The sequence below is a fragment of the Pteronotus mesoamericanus genome, unplaced genomic scaffold (genome assembly GCF_021234165.1).
Source record: "Pteronotus mesoamericanus isolate MK-2021 breed Mesoamerican mustached bat unplaced genomic scaffold, CSHL_Meso_final contig_181, whole genome shotgun sequence".
NCBI classification, from domain to species: Eukaryota; Metazoa; Chordata; class Mammalia; order Chiroptera; family Mormoopidae; genus Pteronotus; species Pteronotus mesoamericanus.
In genome coordinates this window covers 4,794,112-4,811,496 of record NW_026555077.1, presented here as the reverse complement: position 1 = coordinate 4,811,496, position 17,385 = coordinate 4,794,112, and the positions used below count along the sequence as shown (strand labels likewise).

The window sequence follows — 17,385 nt, the reverse complement described above, 5'->3', positions numbered from 1 at the left end:
GTTGCTAGGGAGCCCCTGAGAGGGGCTGCTCTGAATTGAGAGGCGCTGTCAGGGTAAAACACACATCGGATTTCAAGACTTGGTAAAATTAGTGTCACCAGTTTCTTCTTATTTTTCAAAACGTGGCTACTAGAAAACTGAGAATTACATATGTGACTCACCTTAAATTTCTATTTGTCAGAGCTGCTAGAGCAGGAAGAAAGAAGAGATCTAAGAATTTTGAGTTTTTGAGGAATTTTGAGGGAAAACAAAGAACAGTGGTACATCAAGATAATCAGAGGATAATTACAGAACATTTTTTGAGGGGTTAAAAATGTGCCTATGCCAGTGAAAAATCAGTGAAAATAGACCTATATCTGGACATGGATTTTGAATTACATGAAAAAAAATTTTTACATTTCTTTGAAGACACCGATTGAAAAAAGGTGTAATTCCAAATTTGTCTCTGTTTTTCTCCCACAACACCAACTGCTTGAAGACAGTTGAGCAATGCTTACTGATTTCTGATAGAAAACTATTTTGAAGCTGTCATTTATGTGTAAAGCCACAATAATGATATTCTCAGACGTGCACAGAGAAACTGAACCTAAAATTAGTGGGAGTTATTTTAGCCAACTGAAAGAAAAATCAACATTAAGAGTTCAAGTATAGAGAATTCAGGTATAAAAGTAATTTGGGGTTTTTCTTGACTTGTGTTTGGCTCCAAACTTAGGAATCCAGTTGATCAAGGGTTATCAATCAAATTTTGCATTCAAAGGCTGAAATTTGACTTTACGGTGCCTTTTTCTTCTTTTTAAAAAATCCTCACTCAAGGATATGTTTGTTGATTTTAGAAAAAGAGGAAATGGTGGGGAGGGGGAGAGATCGATGCCAGAGAGAAATATCAATGTGAGAGAGAAACATCAATCGGTTGCCTCCGGTACGTGCCCCTACCAGGTATCGAACCTGAAACCTAGATATGTGTCCTGACTAGGAATCAAACCCGTAGCATTTTGGTGGATGGGATGACGCTTCAACCAACTGAGCCACCCGGCCAGGGCTTTGGTGCCTTCGGCTTCCCCTCCTTCCACGGCAGTACCGGGAATTGCGCTGCTCTCCCTCAGTTCGGGGAAGTCTCCCATCAGGTTCGATGACCACCCAGAACAATGACGGCACTGTTGTTTTTCAGGATATGCTAAAAATGGCTAAACTATTTACAAAGTTGGGACACTGCAGCAGAAAAACTGCTGAACAAAATGTTTATTTTCTCCTTTACAAAAGCAGAGCTGCCAAAGAATTTTGACTTTCTGCATGTGTAAAATGCATGTTTCATGAGCGATTGGCCTCTCTTTTCACTTACTTAATGGTTAATGCTAGTAAGTAATGCAGGGGCTGATACCACCTGTATCGGGCACCCTTCATCAACGGCCTGGGGTGTTTCTGGGCCAATCATATCAAGAGTCACACACATATACAAAATGGAGAAAGAGAAATGTAAGAAATCATATCAAAAATGTTCATGAGTGGTTATCTCTGGATGCAAGAATTTTGGATAGTTTTTTATCTTGATATTCTTAAATTTCCTAGTTTGTTTCTTTAAAAAAGACATAGTTGTTTTTATACTTAGCAAAAAGAGAGGTTTTAAATATCAATTTATACAACTTTGTGTATGCCACTTATGATAGCTATTTCTGGGTTTCCCCCACGTTCACAACAAGCTCTTCTCTTCTGGGAATTTCTTGTCTCTCACCCAATTCCAAGGGAAGAGTCCTGGAAACCATGTTTATATCTGTCAGGTCTTAATTCAAATGCTACCTCCTCAGAGACTTTCCAAACCACCACCTAAAATACTCACCCTCAACAACTCACTCTATTTTGTTTTATACATAGAGCTTATCCTATTGGAAATTATTTAACTTTCTTGTCTACTGTTTTTCTCTTTTCAGTGGTGGGGGGGGGTTGCTTTTCTGTCTCGTTTACTGCTGTGTCCCAGCACCAAGAATAGTATCTGACATGTAGTTTACACTCAAAATAATATCCACAGAACAAATGAAAAGCCCCATGTGACCCCATGTGTCTGGCCTTCGCTTAAAGGACAAGAAAGAAGACCCTGAGAAAGCAAGACCAATCAGAAAATTTCTAGAATTTGGAACTTTTGTGGTAAAATGTAAACACGGGAGTCGCAGGGTGGCCTTATTCTGGCTCCTGAGCCAGAGAAGGAGAAACCTGGATGACAGAGCGAGAGAAAAGACACGTGTGAGAAGCCGGGGGAGCGTGGCCCCACAGCCTTGCTGGCCTGCTGCCTTTCAGCCTGGGGTTGCATAACTTCATCATTACGTTCTGCGTTTCTGGTGAGGCCAGTTGGAGCTGGTGCTGTCACTGACAACCAAGGAGTCCTAGTTAATATATCTATGGTCACAATCATGTTTTGAAAATTCATTGCACAAATATCTTTGGAGGAAATACTCCAGAATGGTTGCCTCTGAGCGGTGGGATGACCTAGTTTCCTATGTTTTCTAAAACTAGCATGTGTCGCTTTCATGACGAGGACATAATACATAGATTTTTCTGAGAACCCTAGCGTGATAGGCTCCAGTAGATCATGTCAGTCTGTCCATTTAATTTTAGGACGTAGAGCTGCGCGGTGAAGCGATGAAATGACTCACCCGCGCGCACCAAGCTCATTCACACCACTGTGGCCCAGGCTCTCTGACGGCCAGGCCGGCCTCTTCTCTCCCAGGGACCCCTTGGCCAGTCATTGTGCTTTTCATCCTGACATGCTACATTTCTATTATTTTCTCAATAATTAATTGTTTCATTTTGTTAGAAGGGAAAAAAGCTTTCCTTATGGGCTAACTCCAGTGAATTGGGTGTGACTGTCTCATTGCCGTGTTGAGAAAGTTTCTACAGTGACACTGAGGAAGGCTCTAGACTGGGTGGGAAAGAAGGGCCGCCGCTGATGGCTGGCGTCTGCCTGAGTGCAGGGAGAGCGGGGGTGCGTGGGGAAAGTTCTGTTCTAAAGCTGTCGGGCGCAGGCAAAGCTGGCTTTCTGAGGGCGGGGGAAGCAGCTGCAAACTCAGGGTATCCATCGGTATCACACAGGCCTCTGTCTCTCAGTCTATGTTAAGAGAAGTTCTACTGTTACTGTATGATGATGGCATAATAAGGGCATAAAGAATGAAGCAGTGGCTGTATAAATTATGCTTTGCCTTTTTTTTATTACCTTTGTTTGAAATTTCATTTCACTTTTTTTTGGCTAGCTTGTGGCCAAAGGGGCTGACTGCCATTAGGCTGGGGTGTCAGCGGATGGAGCCACCATGAGCATATCTGGGCGCCGTGGAGGCCTGAGCCAAAGTGCTTGTGGAGGGTAGTCTCCTTCTGGGCTGGACCACGGCGTGGCTCTAATTCCTACATAAGCCTCACTGAGCTACTGATCTGTCCCACTTGTGTCTTGAATTGATTCATTGGCCCCACCTAGTTTTAAGAAAACTCCTTTAATGATCCAACAGCCCACAGGGATGGTGAACAGCACTGTTTTGGGCTCAGTAACCAACGAGACAGAGAGGAAGTGCTAACAGTCCAAAGAGCATCACAGGAAAAAGACAAGAATTGTCACTTGGAATTCAGAGGGAGGTTAAGCTGTTGCAAGAAGACTGGACAGGAGCCCAGAGGCCAGAAAGCACCAAAGGACAGAGGCTTTCCCTTTGTCCACTGGAAAACAAGCCTGTCCCTCCCCTGAGCTGCTGGCAAGCCCCACAGGGGCCCCTGCAAACAATTCTCATCTCCCCGGTTCCTCACTCTACCCTCCCTTTTGCTATGCTAGGTAGAGAGGAAGGGGTTTAAAAAAAATTTCTTTTTAAATCTCCGCAGCTGCGTTGGTGGAGGACAGGCCCAGGCAGAGGCAGCGGGACAAAGCAGCCTCCTCAGGAGGTCCTCTGGGAGTCCCGAGGGCCGGAGCCCACCCTGCGCTGGAGTCAGGGCTGGAGCAGTTTTAAATATTTGCGAAGTGGGTCATAAATGTTACCTCATTGTGGACCCAGCTGCCAGCATCACCAGAACAGAGGGGAAGCTGAACAGATGAGCCAAATGGAACTGGAAACTTCCTTTGCCACTAACTTAGGTATTTCTAAGGATGCCAGAACTCAGATGTGTCTGAGAACTCGGTTAGCCCTGTATGCATGCGCCCATCATTTGCGAGTGTGGTTGGAATAATGCAAGAGAAAGGGCAAAGCGATAGTCTGACTCTGAAAATGGTTAAACTCTGAATTATTTAGGGATTGCCTCGCCTCTATAAATCTTCAAAGAGGGAGAAACTCCCTTCTGTCTGAAGGATTCTGCACATGTTCCAGGCTGCACAAAGTGTGGGAATCAATCTTGGAAAGGCCTTTCCAACCCTGAGCGTGTAAGCCCTTGCTCTGTACAATGCACTTTTTGTTTGCTTGTTTTCAAAGACCCACGTCTTTGTTTTATATGGCAACCCGTGGTTACACAAAGCACAGCAAAGAGGTTTCGATTTGCACACCAAATCCTGTTGGTAGTAGCTGCTTGGAGAGCTGCGCTAAGAAACATTCTGAGGCCACATCTGGATACTGCAGGAAAGTGTGTGACGATGGATTAGCAATGTCTGCCACATATTTTACATCTCTGCATTAAATCAAGGGACACCTTTGAGACATCTAGATCCAGGGTGAAGTTCTTAGATTCTGGAAAATGGAGAATTCATTACCAAACATCTTCCCCCAGGGAACGGATCATTGCAGCTGCCTCAGATACAAGTATCTTCTATATGAATTGATGTCTCTTATGAACTTACTGTGAATAGCAGAAAGTAGATGTTCACTCTCCCCACAGTGCTTTAGAGCCTCAGGGTTTTGTTTCTAGAATCCTCCCGGTGGTCTCAGAGCCTTACCTCCTTGGGATCCGTTCTCTACAAGGCTGATGGGGTGAGCTTTCTAAATGGAAACCCTTCCGTAGTTCCCATCACCCACATCACAGTTATTTGCTCCTACCTAAGGCTCGTATTAATCTGGTCCGTGCTTGCCTGCCAGCCCCTTCTCTTGTCCCTCTTTTCCTTGGCCCTTTGTGTCACAGCCAAGCCGAGACCCTTGTCCCTCCTGGCTTTTTTCACAGGGGGACCCTTCCATGGGGAGTGCCTATGTCCCTTCTATCTTCCCCTACCTAAAGGACCAACCAAGTTGACCTCCCACAATGCTTTTCCTTTCCCCCTAGACTTCGTTAAAGGGCCCTTGTAAATCATTTAGTGCTTTTTTTGACCCTTATGCTGTGACCTAGGTTTGTCTCTATCTCCTCCTAAAGTTCTAAGCCCTTGCAGGCAAGAGCGGCACCTCGTTAGCTGTGTTCAAACCACTAGGCAACGGATCACCATAGGAGGTGCTTGACCCATGTTTTCTAAATGAGCGAATGAGTGAGGGCTGTGTAGTTAAATTCATGGCATTAATGGTGACTTAGCACATTAAGTGGACATGACCCATTTCCCCACAGTATCTCCACTGCTCTCCTGGCCCCATATAACTCTTCTTTCAATAACAGTTACGTCAAGAAATTGGGGCCAAGGAGACAAGTGTCAATTATGAGCTGTGTAGAAATCTAGAAATTCAAAGTCACTGGATCTTAGACCTAGAGGAGACCTGTTAGATAATCTTGTTCAACTCAGGCCTAGAAGACAGAACTGATGCCTCATCCATGCCTCCCTCCACCCCTCCCTCCCTCCCCACCTCTCTCACTCTCTGTGTTGGAAAAAGGAGTTGTTTCCAGCAATTAGAATGGCAGCTGTGAAAACTGTATGACCAGATTTCATGGCCCATATGGGGAAAAATATTTAATTTTGATTGATAACAGAAGTGACCCATATTTTGGCCTAAACTGTGCAGTTCTAATTCCCAGATCCCTTAACCAAAAATGTCTCCTTTTTTTTCTCTTTACTCAAAAAACGTAATGGGGAACTGGCTCGTTTGGAGGGGAAGAGAAGTGGCTCACCTTGCGTAGCTGTGTTTTCGTCTCATAGTAGGCGATCACGGGGATGGCAGCCCGGTAGTAGGCTTCAAGGCGCTTGGCGATGGCAGCGGCACTGTCCGCGCCCGGGCCGCTCTGGCTCCTCTGGAGAAGGCGGCTGGTCATGGTGTCTGCCGAGCAGTCCATGCAGATCACCAAGTGCGGGTCTCCAATCTGGGGTGGGGAGCACAACACGGTCAGATCGTCCATTCTGTGATGCTCTGGGATGGCCCAGGAACCCGAGCCCTTCCCTTTCTTGGCCTTCTACTTCCTATCAAGGTCCTAGAACTACACTTGGCAGAGCTGGGACTGGACGTTGTGGCTCCTTATTTCCAAGTCAGTGGTTTTCCTGTGATGCCTCCGAGTTGTCTCTTGCCTTTGTCAAGTCCTGTAATGCAGGGACTACGTAAAATGTGAACTAATGCGGTCACGTTCCATTCTCCACACTAAGGGGAGGGGCGTGTGTGTACATGGTGTGTCCTCTCGGAAGCTTTCTCTGACCCACTGAGGCAGAGCTAATCACTTCCTCCTCTGTACCTCCATGTTATTCTACACCGGTTCCTACACAGAGCGGCTATGTCTAGGTTCTGTGGGAATTAGTATAGCATAATGCTTGAGCACACAATGGTTGGAATCAGGCTTCTTAGGGTGAAATCCTGGTATGGTGACTTGTTTCCGAGATGGTTTTCATCAATTGTTCTTCCCCCGTTGGTACACAGAGGACATACCTTGAATCTCAGCTGACCTGTAACTGTGTTGACCAACAGAATATAGTGGAAATGATGTGGTATGCTTTTAGAAGCAAGATCATAAAAAATTTTGCAGTTTCTGCCTCGTCAGCTGTCATCCAACATGTCCAGCCATTCTGACTGCCAGCATGTGAGGCAGCACAACCCAGCCATGCGGTTAGAGGCCACGGGGACAGAGGTGCCTATGCAGCCCTCATCTGTTTTAGACTTCCCAGCCCTGGCTCCAGACATGTATACTCAGTCTAAGCCACTGTCCGACTGTGTAACTTCAGTAAGTATTAGCTATTATGCTTATTTCCCTTATTAGGCTACAATCTCTTTGTGTGCAGGGGTTAGAAGTGCTCATCTCCTGATCCCAAAGTCTGACATATAGTAGGTAGGTGATTTTAAAATGCTTTAATGAATGGATAACGATAATATGATCAGTAGTATGAATCTCCCTATCTCCTTATGCTTCTCTTAAATGTTCTTTGCTCCTGACATTTGTGTCTGTGTTGCCTCTACTACCAACCCCAACCCTGAATCAAAGGAAACTGTTGCTTTCTCCTGATCTCGCAATGATCAGGCTGTGAGTAACACATGGAGGCCTGCCACCCCACTGCAGAAAGTGCCTGGGAGCGATGGGAACAAAGTCAGGGTGGGGAGAATTTAGGTAACACACAGAATGGTAAGATGCTAGTAAGTGTTGATCAAACTTTTATCTCCCTCCTCTGATGAATTTACTTTAAGGAACAGAGTGGAAAATTTCTCCAAAATCTAGATGAGTGAAATAAACCTCTGGAACATGTCATGAAACTTCTGCAAAAAAGGCTGGTTGAAGGCTTAGAAAAAAAAAATGACCCGTGTCCACCAGCAGAGGGCGAGCTTGGGAGGTAGCCTAGGGTTCAGTTACAGAGTTCAACTCCCTGGATCAATTTCTGGTTGGGGCTGCAAAAGAAGACTTGGCAATTTTTTCTAGTTGGGGGAGTTTTCAATCCATTCGTGACCACAGAGAAAATAATAAGAGATGCATTCAAGGACCAACAGAGAGAGTGTGTATCTGAGCAGGAGCTGGCAGTAAATGACACTCTGGGCCAAAATAAGCACAGGAGGCAGAGGTAGATTTGTTTCTCACATTGATTCTCAAATTGTGACCCTTAGACCAGCAGAGCGGGCATCATCTGGGAGCTGAGCTTATTAGAAATGCAGTCTCAAGCACAATCCCAGACCTGCTGAATCAGTCTGCAGTTTAAAAAGATCTCCAGGTGATTCTTCACACAATAATTGCTTGAGAAGCTGCTCTACCAAGCCATTTACTTGTGCTGAGACTATGGGGTTTGTACTAACAAAGGTCTCCTGGAATCAGCTCTCCCCTCCTGCATATAAAAGCTACTGAGCAGTCACTCCATTTGGAAGTGGCCTGTACCACTGATGTTTTTCATACCTAAAAATTTTTGAAATGTTCAAATGAAATACCATTCAATTATTTTTTTCAAAGCACTTTGATATATTGGAAGTCTTTTGGAGCAGCTCTCTGGTTCCCAGCTCTGTGTCTTTTTCCACCGGATGTGGCTAGTCTCTAGCATCGCATAAGTGAGAGCGCAGAGAACTCTGCCCTTGTCCAAATGAATCACAGACTTGGGGACAACTCCCTGGCCCCGGCACCACCCTGCTGGTGTCCCTGGAATTCTGCCACAGCAGCAGAGGGTTCTCCCTGACCTTTGGGTATACAGGGGACCTCTGTTCAAGCACAAGTGTGGCGGACACACCATCAGTAACATTTCAGCAGCTAAGGGCTTAATATCCATCCACCCTTTAACCCTTTCAGCACCCAGCTAGGAGGTATCATCTCTACTCTATGGAACAGGAAATGGAGGTTCACAGAGGTTAACTTGCCCAGCGCCACAGAGAACTAGCTTGTTATTGATAGTGATAGTCCTGAGCCAGCTGTGTGTAACTCCAAAGCTTGGTGACGCTGCCCTAGTGCAGGGCACCAGAGCTTTCAGAATGGGGCTCAGGACAGATGACTGGTGGGCCAAGCGGAGCCAGGAGAGGAGGGCAGGAGGCAGCAAAGGAAGAGGGTGGTGTCGGAGGCCGTTTTATTTTCTTTTGTGGAAGCTGGCTCTTGGGATCTAGTTGGGATGAGCACTTGCCTCGGCTGAGAGCAGCCACCACGATGAGGTCAGCTTCGGTGACGGGTGCCAGTGTCTTTGCCTTGGTAATTGCAGCAGGCTGGGCGGGAGGGGGAGCTCACCCTGGCCTCCTCTGACCCCCACTTTAGTTTTCTTTTGATTAAGTGAGGACACCAGCTAGACTGTTTTTACCAGCGGACAGGGCTAACATGCCGCCCAGGAACTCCCCTGTTGAGAATAACAGCTATTTTGTTCTCTCTGGATCTCTCCGTTTCCTAGTTTTTAAATGAGAATAATAATAGTTTCTACCTCAACAGTGATTGCGAGGATTAAATGAGTTATTACAAGTACCTGGCCCATTTCAAGTGCAACATAAATGTGAGCTCGTATTAATTAATGTGGGCCTGGCGAGCCCTTTAAACTGTAAATGCCCCTGGTGGTCAATTTTTAAAAAATTTTTTATATTTCTTTTTAGTTATTGATGAGAGAGAGAAAGAGAGAGAGAAACATCGATTTATTGTTTCACTTATTTATGCATTCATTAGTTGATTCTTTTATGTGCTCTAACTGGGATCAAATCACAGCCTTGGTGTATCAGGACGATGCTCCGACCAACTGAGCTACCCGGCCAGGGCTTCAGTTTGGGTTTAGAAAGAGCCAGAGGCCCACTCATGCTTTTAGCCTAAGTCCAGCACCCTCCCCAGTCCCTGCACCGTGGGGTATGGACTCCTGGCTAACAATAAAGTGGCAGGCCCAGTTCCCATGGGCTCCCACCCTGAGGTACACCCCCTTGGGCAGCCTCCCTGGAGGAGGGGTGTCTGGGCCATTCCAGCATTCCCAAACACACAGCCCTGATAGCAAGGACACTGCCCCTCTGCCATCGGAACTTCTGCCCCCGACACTGCCACTACCCGGCTCAAAGTTCTGCGAAGAACGAAGAGGCAGATGAAGAGAGCAGTAAATCTTAAGTGGAAAATCCCAAGGGCCCTCCAAGGCTCCCCACAATTTTAAACAACTATACAGCACACCAACCAGAATATCCCTTGGCCAGGCTCACAACCTTTTTCTTTCTTTTTTTCCCTAAGAGCTCATCCTGAAGCTTAGAATACATTTATAAACAGAATCACTGACTCTGTAGATGCAAAATTATATGAGATAGTTAAGAGTAGTCAGGCTGAGGGACAGTAATATCATCATTCACGCATCCAGAAAAATTATCATCATATTCAGGTAAAGGGCAGAATTTCAGCTAAGGGGCTCGTGGGAGGGAAAAGCCAAAAGCAACTGCATACACTTTACTTCTGTTAATACATGTTTCGTTTGGCTGTTGCTGAGTAAAATATTGGCCTAATACAGAAAAGCTTTTCAATTTCACCCCGGGGAGCTAGGCTAAGCACACACTCCTCCTGAACACGGTAAGAATCTATAAAGTAGGGATAATAATACCTGCTGAACAGGATTGTAAAGATTCATAAAATGACATGTAACATCTAGTTCAATACCCATTTTAAGTGCTCACAAAATAACAGCTATTATTTTGTTAGTTATGTATTCTATATGATTATAACCATATAAAAACAGGTAGAACAACTGGGGAACAACATATGTCAAAATGTGAATGGGTGTTATCTCTGGTGATTAGTAATTTTTTTATTTTATACTTTCTGAATTGCCTCATAGCTATATAATTTTTATTTCCATAGTCACAAAATACTACTAATTTTGAAAAATTTTTGAACATCATATACAAGCTTATAAATGTGTAAGGCACTTTTCAATGATTCTATCCAATTTTCCCAATAAGCACAGAGGTATTTATGTTCAATCTACATTTTGTAAAAGAGGAAGTTGAGCTCTGTAAAGTTCAAGGCCTTGCCAGGGAGTTATAAAGCCAGGCTCGGAACACAGGTACTATAAGTAGGGTTTCTCAGCTGGAGTGGGAGATGGGGATGGTGGTTAGAAAACCCAGCTTCTCCTTCGTATTCCTTCTGTCTCTGTCTGTCTGTTTCTCTTTTACACACACACAGCCCTGCCGACGCCCTGCCCGCCCCCAGGATACCCCGTTGGATACGGAAGGCACAGATCAATTCAATAGAGGGAAAATAACAGCCTTGGGAATAGAAGATAGAAAGGTAATAGAGCGATCACATACAGACTTAGCCCAGAGCTATGGACAAATTGTAGTTTGTGTTTGGCCTTTAATGATGTCATGCACAGTGAGACAAGCAAATCCTCAAAGGGTTTCACATCTCAGAGAGCTCAGCTATAGGTATGCAAAAGTGTTGGCCTAACTAACTAACTAACTGAACTGGATATTTTTTCGGCAACAGATGGTCCTACGTGTCTGGCATGTCAGTCTCCGTGACAGGGAAAGGCTGGTGAGATGTCCGGAGCCTGGTTAAAACCAATCACAGGCCTGAACGGGCTTCAAGCATAGTTGCATGCTTGATGAGTGTACAAGAAACATTAAAATCAGATGTCTGTAATTGTCTTTGCCAAACTTAAAATTAATTATATGCCTGTAATTTGGAGGGGGTTGTACAAATGCTGGGGTCCCTGTAGGGCATAAATAAATCAATAACAGCTCATTCTGTGTTTGTAGCATCTTTGTTCTTTGGGCCCAGTTTAAAACAAGAGCTTGTTTTAGAGGGTTGTATGTGTTCTCTTGCACACAAGGCTAATTTATATTAGAATCTTCTAAATTTACTGTACCCAGGGAAATATCATCATGCTTGATCTTTGCAAATTCCTCTCAGCACTACATAAAAGACAGTTTTGGTAGATACTTCACTTGAAAGTCATCAGTTCAGTATGAAGTGGCGCACGTGTATATTTTTTGAAATGGCATCACGAATTTTAGCATTGGTTGAAACTGTCCAGTCATCCTGTGGATAACCCTTTGTCACTCCAGAGCTCTAGCTGGTTTCTTCTCTGACCCATTCTTACAATATGAATGAACCTCGAGGACATTATACTGATTAAGCTAGTCACAAAGAGATAAAAACTGTCTGATTCCACTTATTTGAGATACTTGAATAGTCAAATTCAGAGACGGAAAGTAGAATGGTGGTTGCCAGGGGCTGAGGGAGGGGGAGAATAGGGAGTTTAATGGCTGTAGTGATTGTTTTTTACAAAGTTTTTTTGTTTTTTAAATGTTTCTCAATTACAGTTGGACCCGCTGCAGTCACAGGCTCTGTCGCAGGAGTCCGTTCCTCGCCGCCAGCCCCACCCCGCCGGGGGCTCGGAGCCGAGGAGGGACAGCCTGTGGGGTCAGGGCCCAGCCTTGCCAACAGGCCAGGTCATTTTTTTTCTTTGACTCGGGTTAGGGGAAGGTGAGCCACTGTCCCCTTTCTCTAAACATGTAGATGCCATCTAAGGAAGTTAAATAAAACAGAGGCTCAGAGGGAGGTAAAACAAACACCCAGGGGACGCACACGGACGGTTCACCTTAATTAACAGTGCGAGATGGATTGAGATGGGCCTCCGACTCTCAGTCTGACCAGCAGCTGCCACTTACCAGCCGTGTGACTATGGGCAAGTCATGTAACCTCTTTGGGCTTCATTCATCACATTTAACTGGAAGAAAATGCCTCCTCTGTCGAGGCATTTTAATAACCTTTAAAAGGTTATTAAAATATATATAACAAATGACATAATATATATGGAAATGTTTGAAAACAAGTCTACAGAGTTAGTTACATAAATAGGAGTTCTTGTAGGCTCTGGAGTTTTTGTTAAATACCTAGGACAATTGTCTTCCTCTTGACTGGACTCTGTGAAATTAGGGGTGATGCCTGTAAAGTGGGTAGCACAGGTCCCAGCCCGGAGTCGGCGTCGTAAATGATGGCAATGCTGGTTTTTACCTACCTCTGTTCCCCTGTGAGCGGCCCCTCCTGGTGAACAGGGTGCGGCATGGGGCGCTTGTGATGGTGGCAGGTTGCAGTCGTGCCTGTATTTGATTCTGCCTGTCCAGCATCCAGTCCCCTGCCTTCTCCTCAGAACAGTCCTATTTTGCCTCGGGTAATTTCCCTGCCCTTTCTCAGCCCGTGTGGCCCAGGTGTGGCGCCCGTCCTCCCCCCGCCCCCGCCCCCGCCCCCGCCCCGACCTCCAGCCTGCACCAGGGCCCTCCTGGGCGTTCCCTCAGAGGCCCTCCCGTCCCCGCCTTGGCCACCGTGCTTGGTTCAGTGATGGACCTAGGGACCCAGGACAATGATAAACACAACCCTGGGTCTTTTTGTTGGACCCTTTGGCAAACAGAACCACTCTTCTGTGAGGGAATTTAGAGGGTGGAAGATAAGCCTGGAACCAGAAGACAATGCAGCCAACACAAAGGAAAGTCAATCCAAGAACTAGAAAAAGTCAGACATTTGATGAGCAAATTTTAATATATAAATCCAACCCAGTGTGAACCACTCCTGGGCAGTTTAGTTACTCAAGCTGATAACTCCACCGTCACCACCCCTTCCCTTTTTTCTTCTTTTTTTACTACTTGGTGTTGAGTGTCTGCCATTTATGACTGAAAGCTCTGATTCATGTAATTGGGACAGCAATTTTGAATTTATTTCCCAACCTCAATGAAATCCCATGTGTTTCTTCCGGGGCGAGCCCCAAAGCAACACTCACCCTACGTCCGAACTCTTCGCCTTGCTTCACTTCCCGAGGATAGCCCTCGATCAGGAAGCCCCGGGTGTGGCCGAGGCTGGTCACCACGGCTTCCCGCAGCAGCTCCAGGATGACGTCCTGCAGCAGAGGGAGAGCAGTCAGGGCCCGCCTCGCCCACCCAGCGACACAGCATTAGCTTGGGTCTCCCAGTCCCACTGAGCGAGGGAGAAAGCTTCAGACGAGATCAACAGCTGCCAGCAGTACACTGCGCGTCGTCAATTCTGAGCCTCACTCTCCCCCAAACCACGTTCCAGCGTCTATGAAATTGGCAGGTATCTTACAATCTGTGCTGAGCAAAATTTAATTGTTAGTGCTTTTTCTTTCTGGTATGTTTATACTAGTTATGTCTACTGGGATGTCTTAAAATAATGGCATCTTAGATTACATAGAATCTAGTGGCCATATTTCATATGGAAGCACCCCATGAATTAAACATACTGGCCATTTAAAACTAAGCAAGACATGGTATAAAGTGTATTTTAATGTTGACTTTTTCCAGTAAATATTTTATAAAATTTGACACCCACTAAACTGAGACTTTCAGTAGATATGAAGTAGCATTTTCTAGCAATATCACTTTCTCTGTCAAAAACTTTGATCTGACCTTTGCTTATAGCAAATAAAGGAGGAGAGCTATGTGGAAGGTTGAGAATGGATTCAAGAACAATGCAAACAGCTGCACAAATGGGAGGAATCTCCCATGTTTGGCAGAATCTCGGAGAATGCTGCTATCACAGAGGGGCTAGAGGCTATCCCTAGATAATGTTTGATTAACTCCTAATGAAATTTATATCCTAGGGAGGAAAATGGATAATAAATAAATAAATAAATAAATAAATAAATGCATAATAAAGAGCCAGCCAGAGAGAACCACTAGGAACAAAATTAAAGCAGGGGTAAGAGATACAGGGTGGTTAGGGAGGTTTCTTTGATCAACTGAGACAGTAAAGTAGGGACCTGGATGAAGTAAAGGAGCAAGCTATGTGAATCTGTGAAGGAAGAGCCCTCGGGCTGAGGAGATGGCAAGTGCAAAAGCCCTGTGGCAGGAACAGCCTGGCTGGTGGGAGGAGCAAGGAGGAGGAGAGTGGCTGGGTGAGTGTAAGCAAAGTGAGTGGTAGAAAATAGTGTTGGAAGGTAACTGGAGGCCAGAGCCACGGGAAAGACTCGATTTACTTTTAAGTGCAGTGGGGAGCCACTGGAAGGTTCTGGGGAAGGAAATGACACAATTTGAAAAACACTTTTAAGAAGTCATTCTGGATACCACAAAGTCAAGAAATCAAGACAGATCAACTTAACAAACAGAAGCAAAAAAGAAGAGTCTCTATCAAATAATGGGAAGACAAAGAAATACGCCCCACTTGAAGGGAAAGGAGGAACCCCCACAAAGAGAACTCAGTGAAATAGAGGCAAGTAAATGATCACATATTTAGTTCCAAACAACGGTTCTAAGGAAGCTCAATGAGCTCAGTGAGATCAGAGAGAATTACCAAAAACTATAGGGAAACTACGAGGAACTTACTGCAAACTATATCACCATGAAAAAGGACATAGAAACTATCAATGAGAGACAAGAGGAAATGAAAAATACAATTTCTGAATTGAAGAACACAGTAGAAGGAATCAAAAGCAAGCTAGATGAAGCCGAGGACCGAATCAGCGAGCTGGAAGGACAAGGTAGAAAAAAACTCCCAGAAAGAGCAAGAAAATGAAAAAAGACTCAAAAAGAATGAAGAGGCATTGAGGGAAATTCAGGACAACCTGAAATGGAATAATATCCGTATAATAGGGATACCAGAAGGAGAAGAGGATGAGGAAGGGATACAGAACCTGTTTGAACAAGTCATGATGGAAAACTTCCCTAATTGGAGGAGAGAAAAAGTCATGCAAGTCCAGGGAGCACAGAAGGTCCCATTCAAGAGGAACCCAATGAGGCCCACTCCAAGACACATCATCATGAAAATGGCAAATATCAAAGACAAACAGAGAAACCTAAAGCAAGTGAGAAAGAGGTAGTAACAAATAAGGGAGCCCCGATACGGCTAGCATCTGACTTCTCAACAGAAACACTGCAAGCCGGAAGGGAATGACAAGAAATATTCCAAGTCATGAAAAGCAAAGGCCTGCAACCAAGACTGCTCTACGCAGCAAGGTTCTCAATTAAAACAGAAGGCAAAATAAGGAGTTTCCCAGACAAAGGAAGACTAAAAGAATACACCTCCACCAAACCAGCACCGCAAAAAATGCTAAAGGGACTGCTTTAAGATGAAGAAAAAGTTTCTATGAATGCCCAGTTCCTTTTAGAGTTGCCAATACTTGATATTACCAGTACTTTTAATACTCATTCATTTGATTGTGACAATGATGTTATTTTAATTGTTCCTTTACTATTTGTTGAAACTAAACCTGTTTTTGTATATTTCTTGCTTATTTCTTTTTTTTTAAAAAGGCTTTAATTGACTCTTTGGTATTCTTTATCCATTTATTGATTACAGGTTTGTAGAAATTTTTTCCCTAAAGAAAAACAAAACCCTATTAACCATGTTTTAGATGTGTTGCAAATACTTTTCTATTCTATTCCTTTTCAACTTTTTTTATATGTATATTACTATATAGTCTTAAATGTTTAATATACTCATATTGTCAATATTTACTTTATAGCTTCTGGGGTTGAATAGTTTACTTCAGGTCATGAAAAATATTAGTTCTATTTTCTTCTAAAACTCCTTAGATTCTACATATTGATTTTTAACTCACCTGAATATTTCTTGTATAATGTGTGAAATAGGGCTCTATATTTGTTTTATTTCAAGTAATAGTGGTCCATGGACCTTATTTGTTGAGTAAGCCTTATTTTACCCATTATTTGAAATATCAACTTAATCATAATATATTAATCAGATATATATGTTTGTCTCTAGAATATTCATTATATTTCATTGATCTACTTGATTATTTCTGTGCTGGTGTCATGTTGGTTTAATTGTTGAGACTTTATAATGGTTTTAAATTTTTTAAAATATTTTATAATTAACTTTGACATTTAAAAAATAAATAAAATCAATCTGCATTTAAGAAGGAAAGAAAGAGAGAGAGATGGAACTCCTACCTTTTGCGACAACATGGATGGAACTGGAGAATATTTGGCTAAGTGAAATAAGCCAGTTGATGAAAGACAAATACCATATGATCTCACCTATAAATGGACTCTATTCAATAAAATAAACTAATGAACAAAATAAACCACGGGCATGGAAACGTGGAGCAGACTGAAAGTGACCAGAGGGGATGGGGAAAGAGGACAATGGTGGAAAGAAGGGAAAGGGACTGGACAAAGAATATGTATGAATGACCCATGGCCATCGACAATAGAGTAGGAATTGACTGTGGGAGAGGGGGGTGAGGGGTGGGGTGAGTGGAAGAGGGCAAAGAGGGAAAAATTGAGACAAATGTAAGAGAATAAACATGATTTATAAGTTAAAAAAGTAAAAGCAAAAAAAAAAAATCATTTTGTCTGCTGTGAAAAGAGTAAACTGTAGGGAGAAGAGAGTGGCCTCAGGGAAGCCAGCTCAGAGGCAATTGCAATGGTTTGTTTTCTTTCATGAGGGCCATTCTGTCTTCCAGGTGGGAAAGAGACTGCAGCTGGCCGAGGAGGAAGCAGAGTTCTCTTAGCTAATAGGGACTGCACTGCGCACGCACCAAGTGCAGACAGACCCTGGGAGTATGGCAGGACTAAGTACTTTTTGATACCCATGGCATCCAGCTTCTCAGAGGTGGGTGGTGGGTTGAAAAGAAAAAAGATATATAACAAATGATACATAAAAAGATATTCTTTACTTAAACTACACAAGGAAGATACCAAATTTCAAGATAAT

General features: G+C 43.9%; 1 protein-coding gene across 1 annotated transcript in view; it reads right to left on the bottom strand.

Annotated features, from left to right (window-relative positions):
* The window catches only part of AK5 (adenylate kinase 5), a 202,618-nt gene that overhangs the window by 10,351 nt on the left and 174,882 nt on the right, over nt 1–17,385 (bottom strand). The window contains exons 12-13 of the mRNA XM_054566867.1: nt 13,475–13,591; nt 5,977–6,165 (exon numbers count right to left, since the gene is read on the bottom strand). Of these exons, the coding sequence (XP_054422842.1) occupies nt 5,977–6,165; nt 13,475–13,591 (306 nt within the window). The remainder of the gene's footprint in view (nt 1–5,976; nt 6,166–13,474; nt 13,592–17,385) is intronic.